General features: G+C 44.8%; 1 protein-coding gene across 2 annotated transcripts in view; it reads right to left on the bottom strand.

Annotated features, from left to right (window-relative positions):
• LOC144176057 (pseudouridine-5'-phosphate glycosidase-like) overlaps nucleotides 1-13720 on the bottom strand; it is a 307408-nt gene that overhangs the window by 138209 nt on the left and 155479 nt on the right. For both annotated transcript variants that reach the window (XM_077705179.1, XM_077705180.1), the window contains exons 10-11: nucleotides 13269-13354; nucleotides 9835-9962 (exon numbers count right to left, since the gene is read on the bottom strand). In XM_077705179.1, coding sequence (XP_077561305.1) covers nucleotides 9835-9962; nucleotides 13269-13354 — 214 coding nt within the window. The remainder of the gene's footprint in view (nucleotides 1-9834; nucleotides 9963-13268; nucleotides 13355-13720) is intronic.

Here is a 13720-nt window from a genome sequence, read left to right on the forward strand (position 1 = left end):
AGTACATCCCTTGTTATATGACTGTTCATTCCAAATTTCCCCATTGGTTCTCTAAAGAACTTCGAAGTTCGCTTAAACTTAAGGACAGCGCCCACAAAAAGGCCAAGCGTTCTGGGCTTGACAAGTGGAAAGCGGAGTTTAGTCGGTATCGCTCACTTTGTAAAAGCCTCTACCGGCGTGACCACCAGCTCTATATAGAGTCGTTAGAGGCTTCTGCGTCTCAGAAACCGGCTGACTTCTGGAGGTATGTACGCGGTCGTTATAAGGAGTCTAAAGAACACATTAGCCTGCTTAATTCTGATGGGGAACAGGTTGAGGATGTCGCCACTAGCTTTGCTCAGTACTTTCATTCTGTCTTTCAACTGCCAGATGGTCACGACGAACGCCTATCGTTTAATAATATGTCTAATTTTAGTACACTTATGTTCGATGAAAAACTTGTCAATGATAGCCTTAAACGGATGAAACCGTCATTTTCCTGTGGTGCAGACGGAATTCCAGCAGCCCTCATGAAGGTTTACGGCAACATTTTTGTTCCTGTCTTAACTTCCATTTATAATAACTGTTTACTTTTCGGCAATTTTCCTCGTGCATGGAAGATTGCTCGAATTCTTCCAATATTTAAGTCTGGTGATAAGTCAGCCGTTACCAACTATCGCCCAATCTCACTCCTTTGTGTCGCCTCAAAACTCTTTGAGTCAGCTCTGCACAACGTTCTTGCTGCCTGCGTCAAGAACGTTCTGATACCAAATCAGCACGGCTTTTTCTCGGGTCGATCGACGGTTACAAATCTTGCAAGCTTCATGACTCAGGCTTCGGCTGCGGTTTGTGAAAACGGCCAGTTGGATGTTATCTATTTTGACCTCAGTAAGGCGTTTGATGTAGTGAACCATAAATTATTAATTAACAAGCTTACTATGTCCGGTGTTGATGCAAGCCTTGTTGCCTTGTTGTCCAACTATCTCCTTGACCGGTCCTTTTACGTAGACGTAAACTTCAAAAGGTCTAGTGTTTACACTGCAACCAGTGGTGTACCTCGGGGTTCTGTGCTGGGTCCACTATTGTTTTCTATCTTTATCAATGATGTGTCAACAGTGTTAACAAAATCTTCATTTCTTCTCTATGCTGATGATGTAAAACTATTTAGGCACATTAGCAGTTTTCAGGACTGCTGTGCCTTGCAGAGGGATGTGTCGGAATTATCGGTCTGGTGCAGCAAAAACTGTCTAATTTTAAATCCAGCTAAAACAAAGGTTGTCACGTACAGCCGAAAAACCCATCGTCTACTGTTTTCCTACAGTATAGAGGGAGCTCCTTTGCAAAGGGTTGAGGAGATTAGGGACCTCGGAGTTCTTTTCGACAGTACCCTCTCTTTTTCTTCTCATATTAGGCTCATCACCCGGCGAGCGCTCCGAAGTCTTGGAAATGTGTGTCGGATTACAAAGGAATTCTCTTCTCCAGATCCATTTCTAATGCTATACAATGCAATATGTATCCCCCAGTTAGAATATGCTTCTGTTGCCTGGAACGGCATCTCCAAATCTAGTAGTGAATTAATAGAACGTGTGCAGAAGAAGTTTTTATCCATATTTAAGCACCGTCATCACAATCACAGTCCGGGTCCTGATTCTGGCTTACCCATAGTTCCTTCCATTCCTTCGTTGACCTGCAGACGTATGCGTGCTGACCTTACATTTCTTCACAAAGTTGTTCATGGTGACCTTTCTTGCGCGGACCTGCTTAACTGTTTAGAGTTTAGTGTTCCACAGAGGCCCACCAAGTCGCATCGCCCTTTCTTGACCGCTGCGCGCAACTCCAATCATTCTCCAGTGCGCAGAATACAGAATTGCTACAACCGCTTCTCTGAACGCCTTGACATCTTTCAAAGCTCCTTTACAATTTACCGTACTGCGCTGTTGAACACAGTATGTTAAACATCTATGATATCTCTGTCGTTCGTTTTTCTTTTTTTTTATTGCTGAAATTTGGTTTCTCTGCGGTTCTGTTTAACCAATATAGTTGCCTGTTTTTGAAACTGTTTACTTATCATGCTTGTCTTATCATTTGTCTCTATACTCTTGTCATTGTTTTTGTCGTCTTACTGTCAAACTTTGTTCTCTGCTTGTTGTGTATTCATTACAATAAGCTGAGCCACAAAGGCATCTTCTTTTTTCTTTTTTACCTGTACCCAGGCTCCGCCTGTGCTTTATTTTTGTAATTTTCGCTACTTCAATATGTGTGTGTCTTGTCGCTTGTTTGTTTCTTGCAATATGTTTCTTGTATTTTGTTTTCATATAACTATCCGTGCGCCAGCACTCAGGCCTCTGGCTGTTCCTGGGCACGTAAATAAACACGATTGATTGATTGATTGATTGATTATTATTATTATTATTATTATTATTATTATTATTATTATTATTATTATTATTAATTAACAAGCTTACTATGTCCGGTGTTGATGCAAGCCTTGTTGCCTTGTTGTCCAACTATCTCCTTGACCGGTCCTTTTACGTAGATGTAAAAGGACCGGTCAACACCGTACAACGCTGTTGAATACAGTATGTTAAACACCTATGATATGTCTGTCGTTCTTTTTTTCTGGAATTTGATTTCTCTGCGGTTGTGTCTATCCAACTGATAGTTGCCTATTTTTGAAACTGTTTACTGTCATTTGTTCGTTTTTTCATTTGTCTCTACACTCTTGCCGTTGTTTTTGTTGTATTACTGTCAAACTTTGTTGCTCTGCCTGTCGTGTGGCCTTTACGACGGGCAGAGCAACATAGGCATCTTCTTTTTTTATTTTTTTACCTGTACCCAGGCTCCGCCTGTGCTTTATTTCTGTCATTTTCACTACTTCAATTTGTGTGTGTCTTGTCGCTTGTTTGTTTCTTGCTATATGTTTCTTGTATTTTGTTTTCATGTAACTACCCGTGCGCCAGCACTCAGGCCTCTGGCTGTTCCTGGGCACGTAAATAAATACGATTGATTGATTGATTGATTGATTATTATTAATAATAATAATAATTATTATTATTATCAGCGTCTGGCTGACCATTATTTTGTTGCCTGCCGCATCTCTGCAAATCCCCCCGGATCTGGGAAGAAATCTGCGGAGCGTAATGACCCATCTAATGAAGTGATAACAATAGTGGATCATACAGCGTTGGATAAGCTTATTAGTGGCTTTAACTGGACATCCTTAATTACAAATAACACCCCTATAACTGCCTATGATCAATTTTGTGAACAGCTTAAACATTTCGAACAATTGTCTCAACGTACTATTATAAAAAAACGAAGGCGAGAGCACAATTGGTTGAACTCAGACATTCTCCGTGCTGTCGCACTCAAAGATTACTTATGGAAGCGCTGTAAACATGCCCCCAAAAATGAACTACTTCGCGCAGAATTTCGATCCGCGAGAAATCGAGTGGTAGCTTTATTACGCACAGCTAAACGCCAATACTTTCACCGTCAGTTTAATGCTTCATCAAAAAATGCAAAGAAAACCTGGGCGCTTATCAACGACATTAGGGGCAAGCATACGAATACATTACAGGAGATTTCTTCGCTTTCTGGCCACCCTAACGACACAGCGGAATCATTTAACCGTTTTTTGCAAGTTCGTCTGTCGCAGGTTTATCGGGGACGGAGGAGGAGAATTCCCTAAAGGGGTCGATAGCTGCCTCTGCTTACCTACCAAGGCTATCCACACATGAACTTAAAACAATTATATTTTCCTTCCATCAGAATAAGCCGCCAGGTGTGGACGGAATAACACTTCATACGCTCAGAAAACACTTTGAGGTATTGGCAGAGCTGTTACTTTTTATGTTGAACGGATTTTTAGACTCGGCTGTCTTCCCAGACACTCTAAAGACTGCTTTAGTTAAGCCACGATTTAAAGAAGGTAAAAGAGATTGCATTGAAAACTACAGGCCAATTTCAGTCTTACCGATCTTATCCCAGATAATAGAAAAATTCTTACTGAAGTCTATGACCTCCTTCATAGAAAAGTTTGGCATCTTATCTGACCGTCAGTTTGGTTTTATAGCAGGACGTGGCACTATACCACTCTTAGAAGAGTTCTCAGATGAGATATATTCGGCGTTTGAACATAATTTATTTACCAGCGCTTTATTCATAGACATATCCAAAGCATTTGACACAGTCAATCACACCCTTCTGCTTAAAAAATTACACTGCCTGGGCTTTAGGGGAGCATATCGTGCCGTTTTAAAAAATTACTTTCTTAACCGTTCGCAAATAGTCAGTGTAGGACAAAAGAGTACTCAGAGCACAAGAATTGTATTACAGGCCGGGGTCCCTCAAGGATCTATATTATCTCCGTTGCTTTTCAACCTTTTTATGAATGACCTTGCTTCTATTACTGATAAATGCATTGTTTTCCAGTACGCGGATGACTTAGTTTTGCTCACTAGACACAGATCATATGAATCCGCCAGAAGTACTTTACAAAAAAACATTTATGCGGCTATGAATTGGTTTTCCCAAAACAAAATGCGAGTGAACTCAACAAAAACAAAACTGGTATGTTTCAGAAATCCTTTAAAGTGTTCGCCTACTAACGCTCCTGTATTTTTGCATCGAGAGGACTGTAAGGATTGTCGGTGTACTCCTGTGGAATATGTCAACTCTCATAAATATCATGGTATTTACTTTGATTGTAATATGTCGTGGCAGTCTCACATGTCCTATATTTGTGGAAAACTGAGGAGTGTCGCATGACTTTTGTTTAATATTAGATCTATGGTTCCATATCGTATAAAACATTAATAGTTCATGCTCTAGCATACAGTACCCTTAGATATGGAATTACAATATTCGCTTTTTGCTCTATACATTGGAAGACTAGAGTAGACACTTTGTTAAAAAATATTCTGAAAAGTGTGGCTTACCGTTCTGATCTTATTTTGCATGAAAACATTTTTCGGGGGCTTGGTTTTCCTTCTTTTGACCCCTTATTTAAACAAACAGTTGTGCTAAAACATATGTGGAATTCTAACTTTAAAAAAGAGTACATTGCTCCGAGGATACCACGAAAGGAAACTCGTTATATAGTCCCCCGTTATACAACACGCTACGGTGCTTCCACACGCAGTGTTTATGTTCCAAAAATCTTCAATGAATTGTCCGATGTAATTTTAACGGCTACTACAAGATCGAAATTAAAGATTCTGCTTCGGGGTGTCTGACTTATATTAATTAAATTCTGAGGGTTTGTTGTTTTCAGATTATGTATTCTGTACCGCTGCCTGTGCCTGTGTACCATGTATAAGTTCTTCATTTGTATAAGTTCTTCATGTATAACTGTCTTCATTTGTCGCGACAAAATTCCGCTGTATTGTATTCAAAACAAGAGTCTCATGTGCCCACCAGATATTGATTTGTTGCTGCATTTATACTTATGTTGTTAGTGTTGTGTAAACACTATCCTGTAATAATTTCTGTCGCCTCAGCCGATCCTGCCGGGCCTAGTCCCACAAGCCGTCTAATAGGCTTTGACAGGCCCGCTTATTTTGTATGCTTCTCTGTGTTGGCAATAAAGATTATTATTAGTATTATTATTATTATTATTATTATTATTATTATTATTATTATTATTATATTCTGCGTTGAGAGCTTTTGCCGGAATCCAAACATTGTGTGTGGTATGCGACCTGTGTTCTCGAGGTATTTTTGAAGTCCCTGTATAACGACATGCTCCATGAATTTCTGACGCAAGTTTAAAAAAACAATTGGGCGTAGGTTGTCTATGCATATAGTGTTTCCCCCGATATTACAGCAGCCACGAAGATCCTTTCCCAGTGGCAAGCCGAAATACCTATGACTGTCAGTTTACAGAAGCCCAGCTATTTTGAAGACGCGGGACGACAGGCCCGTTCACTTTAGCTGCCATCGCATTGGTCATGTTGCTCCATATTATTGACATTAGTAATAATTTATGAATTAGAATCTAATAATGATAAATCGATCCCGATTATTTACGCAAACGGGAAAGGCGGTAGATCGTTGTAGTCGCACAAAAAATGGTAGTTAATCATACCTCAATATTAAAAGAAACAATGTACAAGATATCTATGGCAAAAAAAGATGATGTCGGGGGTACATTCAAAACGCCAACGACGACCTCGATGGGGAACGCACCTCTTAAAAGGTAGACATCCAGTGGTAGTAGCGGCACAATGCGCCAGAAGAACGTCACAGTTTCAAACCGACATCATATGTAACAGACGTACAAAAATTCACGTAATCAAGTTTACTGTTCACTTGCACTCTCATAACACCGAATGCGCTAACAAAACAGGACATGCAAAGCATATAAGAGAGCAGCCCACCCCGGTAATATTACACGAGATAACCTCGTAAGTGGTACTATAGAGATTATCAAACGAAGCGTATGCCGTGTTTATAATTCGCACGCTTGTAATGTACAGCCCCCACATTTTAGGTGCGGAGCACCTTAGGACCGCACAATGTCCGTCCGCACACGTGCGCATAGCATTTACAATCGAGTTGCAGAAAAAAAGGCAGGCAAGCATGTTCAGCAGTGTCGCTGACCAGAAAGGCGAAGGAGAAAGGACGAGGTGGGCGTTTCCAGAAGCACCCAAAAGCGAAAAGGGCTGCCGGGCTGACGTCGACTCCGCGGTAACTTGGCGTAACTGCGGCTGCCGAATTTGACGGTAGTTGTACCAACACGCGACCAAGACCCTGTACTTCAGCAGCAGTGGACCTGACAGAGCGAACGCTTCCTGAAATCAGTGCTCGTGTTTGACTTTTGACCAGCCTCTGTGATTATTCCATCGAGCCTGCCTGGGCTGCGCCGCGCCAACCACACCAGCCACCAACGATAAAGGCCATCGGTGGTGCCTCTGCCACACCCGCAGGGGCGGTGGTGTTTTCTTTTGTCCAGCCCACGGACTCTACATTGACTGTAGGGGACGCGCTGTTGCAGTCCCTTCACCGTATTCACCGCACAATCTTCACTCCTGCATCATGCCATTTAGTTTCCATTCCTTTCGCTCTTTCATGAAAACGTTCACTGGTCGGCCAGGCGGTCCACATGCTCTGCCTGTTGTTTTGTCCGAATAGAAAATTCTGGTTGTGACGATGAAACGTAGGTCACTGACCAAGTCAAAGAAGCGGTTTGACGTTTCCGTACCCCTACGGGTACCTTCATCACAATGAGCATGTGCGTGGAAAACGAAGCTATATTTTGGACATACGGCATCGCAATGAGGTGGCATAGATACGGTGCAGATTGCCGTCTGTTCTGTTGATAGTGTCGGCCGTCGTCTGAATGATGAGAGATTCGAGCAGCAATCGAGAAGACAGATTGCGCTCGGTTGTCAGAACTTTCGCCTCGTCCTAGTCGACCACGTGTCCCATTTTCTCACAGTGCTCCGCCAGTGCGCTTGTTCTTGCATGGCCCTTGATTACGTCGTTCCAGCGCTGCATTAATCTTCTTTGAAGATTGCCCGTTTCGCCAATGTACACTGATTTGCATTCGGCGCACGAAATCTTGTAAACAACACCCTGGAAACTTGAAGCGTGAGAGGGGGCCTTTTACGTTGACGAGGTCAGAACGCAGTTTGCTAGTTGGCACGTGCGCGATGTGCACACCGCGTTTCTTGAAAATGCGTGCGAGAGGTTCAATGATATGTGGGACGTAGGGAATCGCAGCACGCTTTGGCGCGCTTCTTGTGGACGCTTCTGCCTGCTCACATCGATGCGGAGTCGGGTTCGTCGCCCTCTTTGCCTCTTTTCGGATAAAGTGCTTTGGGTAGCCATTCCGTCGCAGGTCTCTTTCGATTGTATTCATTTCTTCTCTCAGGCTTTCCGGGTCTGTTGACAAGTGACGTCACCACTGAACATTTATGGGAACATCGTCACAACCATGCTTTTACCTGACCAGACGGTATTCCGCCAAACTCTGGACTATAGAAAATTCTTTACTACTAGTACTTGATCACCTGCCTTTTCATTTAGGAACAACGCCCGCTGCGGCGTTGAACCGGCCTTAACATCACAAGTACCGTCCATCGTGAAGAGAAGGACGTAGAACGTACGAGTGGTATTCGCGAGTGAAGTGAAAAGCTTGTCGCACTAGGAAGGGAATCCGCTAAGACGAACAGCCTTGCACGTACCCTTCGAGTAAGACGAACGACCACTGCGGGCGATTCTATGTAGCGAAAATGGCAGTCTTGGTGGGGTGCGGCGGTGCATTCCACGCAATCAGAGGGAAAGAAAAAGTAAAAGAAAACCACAACGCGAAGCGAATTCGCGCCACGGAGAACGGGGGGAGGGGAGCGAGAAAAAAAGACGCGGATGAAGCTACCACTTCTCCCACCCTTAAACCCCCGGAGCAAGCGGAAGGAAAAAAAACAAAAACAAGGCGAGGGGGACTTGTGCAGCCGCTCTGCGCTGGAGGAGAGATGGGCAAAACTACGGGAATAAGAAAAGATAAAAGGTAGCGACAACGGAGACTTCCTATTTATGAATGTAGCAGCTCTCCTGGCCAATGCCGTTTCTCAGCTGGGGCATATGAGTTCACGTCGGTTCGCGTCGCAAGTCTCATCGCATCACCGCAGAGAAAGCGAGGAGTTCCCTCTTTGTCTCTGCTGCGTTGTCGCTCTAGGTAGCGCGTGTACGCTCTCCGTCGCCGCCTGGACTGGATAAAACCAGGCGACAGCACTTGAAGACAGTCTTCTATCAAGTTTCGTACTCAAATAAATGTTTTTTTTTTTCGTCTTTTTCCTCCATTGTAAGTGCACTTCATTCAGCGTCTTGAAACAAGGTATCTGCATGCACCTGGGTATATTGCCGATTTTTTGTTTGGGGGCTTACTTCTGATAAGGCGAACTTCTGGCGTCCCTTGGAGTTCGCCTTGGCGAAATTTCACTGTTTTTGAAATAGACGTTAAGCTCGGCGCTGTTATATCGTAGTTGTAGCGGTCAAAGCAATGTAGTTTGTTTTGTTCGGAGGACTACCGGAAAAGTGTTAAAACTGTATTCCAGAAGAATGCTCCTTTTCTACAAGCAGTGTATTTGAAATCGAAGGTGGTCCGACAAGATTTTAAAAGTGTGCACTATTACGAGAGAAAGGACGAAATCAGAAACACTGAAAAGTATCATCGTGTGCTTGTAGAGACAGGGGACGTTCCCTGACGTGTTGTTCTGCTTAAATGCTTTTCAGCAATCAACGAGAGATTTCAGCTTAGACCTCCTGTTGCAGATGTTGGCTGGAAGAACTGATATTTTTTACAGTAAGGCGAAGTACGGCATACGGGAGCCTAATGGTTACTTTCGGCTATTTAAATATCTGGATACTGTTGCTACTTGAATAGCTTTATAATTTCCGGAAGGGGCGTGCTTTCGTCATTAAGGGTGTCTACTTTGCGTGTCGCCTCCAAATGCCGTCCACACGAGCAGCACTAAGATTGGCATGGTTTTATATCAGCATTCCTGGCGAATATCTTGAAACTCAATTAGGAGTGGCTCAACTACACAGGGTCAACAAACATACTGAGCGGCGCAAATACACAACACACAAGAAAGGAGACATGGACGTAGCGCCCGTCCGTGTCTTCTTTCTTGTGTGTTGTGTATTTGCGCCGCTCAGTATGTTTGTAGACCTCAACCAACACGCCCAGCAACACGTTCTCTTGAAGTACACAGGGTCACATGGTCACGGCGACTAGGAGTCATGCGGTTATTTGATTTAGTCAGCGATTATCTAAGCAGGAAGAGAAACACGACAAATTTTGCAAAAAAGTTATTATTATCATAACATGTAATCTCAAGATTTATCTACCGGTGTTGCTGGCTGGCGTGGCATCGACGGTTGAAAAAGGCTTCGACGCTTCGTGCCACCTTCGTGCATCGCCAAGGCAATTGCGATGTCCGCTGCTACGACTGCGTTATTCTTGACGAGGGCGACGTCTGGGAGAGCAAAGATTCAAGGAAAATCGAACGCCTAGATCCTTCCACGTTACACAACCCGCGAAGGAAAAGCTTACTGGGAATACATATAACCTGTCATTCAGAAATGCCGTAAGATGGATACATTTCTGCAAAGGTGCTGTTTATATTTACCGTGTCCAACCGTGTCAAGCAGTCAACGGCGCGCATCGAAGCCCAGGTGCAGCTTCGGACCGTGAAACGCCGTAATTTTTAGGGGGATGTCACTTCCACATAACTTTTCATGCGAAAGCATTTAGAGTACCATTGAGAAAAAAAGCCGGTATCCGGTGTCTGTAGGAGCAAAACGGCTTTTAAGACTGCGCGGGTTGCCACCCCTAGATATGGAAATAACCGGGGCTAGGGGTGTATTGGCCCACGCTTTCCGGTAGTTTTTCTGACATAACGCCTAATGCTCCGCTTTGAGACCTCAAAAAGTTAATAGGTACCCGGAGCTTGATGCAATATGAGCTTGAAGTTGCTTCGCACATCTTTAGGCTCAACGTTAGGCCTGCCTAGCGGTAAACCAAACACAGGTGAACTGGACACCGCTAAGCCCTGATTTTGTGTTTGCGCTGTCTGCAATGCCATCCGACGGCGCCCTAGTTCCTCGCTCTAGCCGATCCTAGCACGACCTCCAACGGCATCCGAATTAAAAAAAAATACGCTGGCACAGGACAGGACGTCTGCCGTTGTGGTGTAGGAGTTTCGTCTTAGCTCCCTGATAAAAAGGATGGCGGTGCGGGTCCGGTGTTTTTCACCTCTATTTTTGCATCTTTAGATTATATTATAATTTTTATGGCTTAGGTTAGTTTTATATGAGGAAAGGCAAGGACGCCGACCACAAGTTTCAAAGAAAATTTAGCGCTTCGGATCTTACACGGAAGCCTTGGTCGGCGTCCTTGTCTTTCTGCAACAAAATGCCTCCCGACGAGACGGGTTTTAGTCACAACCGTGACATCAGGTTAGTTTTAGGTTTGCTAATGATTGTTTTCTGTTAAGTTATGGTACCCGTCAGGAATTACGTTAGGTTAGGTTAGGGAGAGCGAAGTAGTGCTAGACGGGACACTTTTATGGCGAAACGCCGGTAGACGTCGCTCTATTAGAGTGCCTAGTATTCAAAAAATGATGAGGTATGCGTGGTCTGCGGAAACGAAACAGAAACTATGCGGCACATAGTGTTAGAATGTGGGGGTATCCGTCCAAATCTACATGAGGGAAATATTTGGCTTCCAAAAGCCTTAGAATTTAAGAGTAGCACAGAGGGCGTTAACTTCAAGGCTGTCGAGGCGACGAAAAGAAGATTAGAATGCTGGTGGACGAAAAGCACACAGGGAAATATTACCTAAGGCAGTTACCACCTGTAACAGAAAAAAAAAGTATTTTGTGCCTAATAAGCTTTTTGTGCCTGCCCTAAGCAGCGGTAGTATTAAACGAAGAGTATAAAACATAGGTATATTAGCCCTTTTTGGTAAGATGACATGTCATCACCCCGCTACAAAGAGAAAACCAATAACTATCATCAATCGTCATCATCATAAAGTACCGTCGCACGTCACTCGATCCAGACACCGCCTTTTGTGTTTCGTGTTAATCCCAGTATACACATAGTGTTGCACGCCAGAAAGCAGCACATATCCGCAGTGGTATACTGGCCAACACTAACCACGAATGAGCCATGCCGCTCTTTTTGGAAGATACCGCTGCGGCGTCCAAATCATCCACACATCGCCAGCGGTAGGCGGCCGCTACCTCGTCCGTTACGTAAGGAGGCCTCTCACGGCAGCACACTGCAGATCGCCCGCCACAGCACTCGAAAACGCGAAACTCCGAGAAGCGGGCATCAGCGTTCAATTGGACTTCATTCTTCATATTCAGGACTCATCAGGAGCGCTTAGGTGTCCCGAGATGCTTATGGAAAAAAGAGGCTGACTTTGGCACCAGATAGCCTGTCAAGGTAAATGCAATCTATGAGAACTGATGCTTGCGCACCCTGTGTATGGCCTTGTGGGAATCATCTACATGTTCGGAACTGTAGTGGTTTCACGTATCTGATGACCTAAAGGCATGCGGGTTTCCAGCGAATCCGCCGAATATTTAAATGCTTTAAGAAACTGAGCCGCCAGAATTAAGTGAGAAAACAAAATCTCGCGGCCACCTAAGTACTTTTGCACTGAGCTGCGTAGTGAACACCGCAAGGCGTTCGGCAACACGCTGAGTGCGCTGGCCCCCCTAGTGACTGCATCGCTCCTGGGCGAGGATACAGCGAATAGGCTGGAGTACGAAGTTTGGTGCGAGGAGAGTGGCACCCCAACCGCTGCCGCTGTCGCCGGTGCGATGTTACGTCCCAAGATAGGTACAAGTCGGACCTTCCGTGTTGATATTCCACTTCCCATCTCCAAACCGACACCAAGGTAACCAAACCATACCTATCTACGAAAGAACGTGCCGAATCGACCATCGACCAAAGAAAGCATGTCGCGGTAAAAAACACAGGTTTTGGGAAAACAAATTGACATTGTCGGGGCTGGAATCCAGGGCGTTCGCTCAAAAACGACGATTCTACACGCTAGGGGTACCGAGGCCGAACCGCTGAGGTCGTTAGGAATTGCTCAAAAGACGAAAAGGTGGATGCCAAGTGAACCAGTAGAGGGGGCTGAGTGCGCACAGGAAATTCCGGGCTTGTACCTACTTGGGGACGGAATGTCGCGTCGCCGAAGGCTCCTTTGTTCCACCACGCAGTACATGCCCACACGTACATGCCCACACGTTGCAGCGCGCGCTACATTTTTTTTAAATTTTATTTCTGAGGCACGGGCAATGGAACGCGTCGCAGGCGATGCAAATTTATTCACAGCGATTCTTGAAAGGTGTCTTGTTCGTTCACTGAGGAGCCTAATGCTCTCTTAATAAAGTCAGGCAAATGTTTTGCGCACACCTTTGTCTTTTTGTATAAAAATAGTTTCTCCCTTAGAGAAATCGCGTGTAAGTACATGCTAACAAGGGCAAATTATGCGAGAAACAATGAGAGCCAACCAAATTAGAGATTTCTGGAATGCGGGAGTACCCAGACGGCCGTCCTTGGCGCAGCAATGGTTGCCTCTCTTTGCTTTGATGGCTGACGTGGTCTCTTTGCTTAACGCTCATTTATACGCATCGCTTAGTCTGGACCGGCGCCGGTATACTCTAGCCAACCGAATGCCATAGCGAGAGCGATCTCTACAAGAGCAGCTTGTTCTAGTGAGGATATAGAGCATGTCACGGCTTGACACCCTCTCAAAAGGATACTGGCTCTCAAGGACGCCCCTCCCGTCCGTTCCGCCACTCTCTGCAGGATGAACGGCGTCACGGCGTTTCCGCTGAGGCCAGCTTCTCTGAAAGAGGCAAAGCAGAAAAAGCAGGCGAGATTAGCGTGAGGTAGAAGAATTTGACGGAGATAATAACTAAAGCAGAACCTCATAAACCTTTTCAAAGCTGACGTGTGTGTGCCCGTTGCCTGGCCGTGACCGTGAATTACCAAGGGAATCAACCGCTGTGTTCCCACTGAACGGTAAAACCAACCTCCCAGGATTCCAAAGCCTCACGTCCACAAGCATCCCTCTTCAAGGTTTTACACACAGAACGTGCAATTCCTGAGGTTGTAAGTTACCGCACACAGATGGATTACTGACCACCTCCGGGCACGCGCCAGATATGTACAAAATGCTTCTGCACAACAAACACTTCACTAACGTGGTGAC

Source organism: Haemaphysalis longicornis, unplaced genomic scaffold, assembly GCF_048455015.1.
Source record: "Haemaphysalis longicornis isolate Haplotype H1 unplaced genomic scaffold, Haemaphysalis longicornis Haplotype H1 scaffold_3, whole genome shotgun sequence".
NCBI lineage: Eukaryota > Metazoa > Arthropoda > Arachnida > Ixodida > Ixodidae > Haemaphysalis > Haemaphysalis longicornis.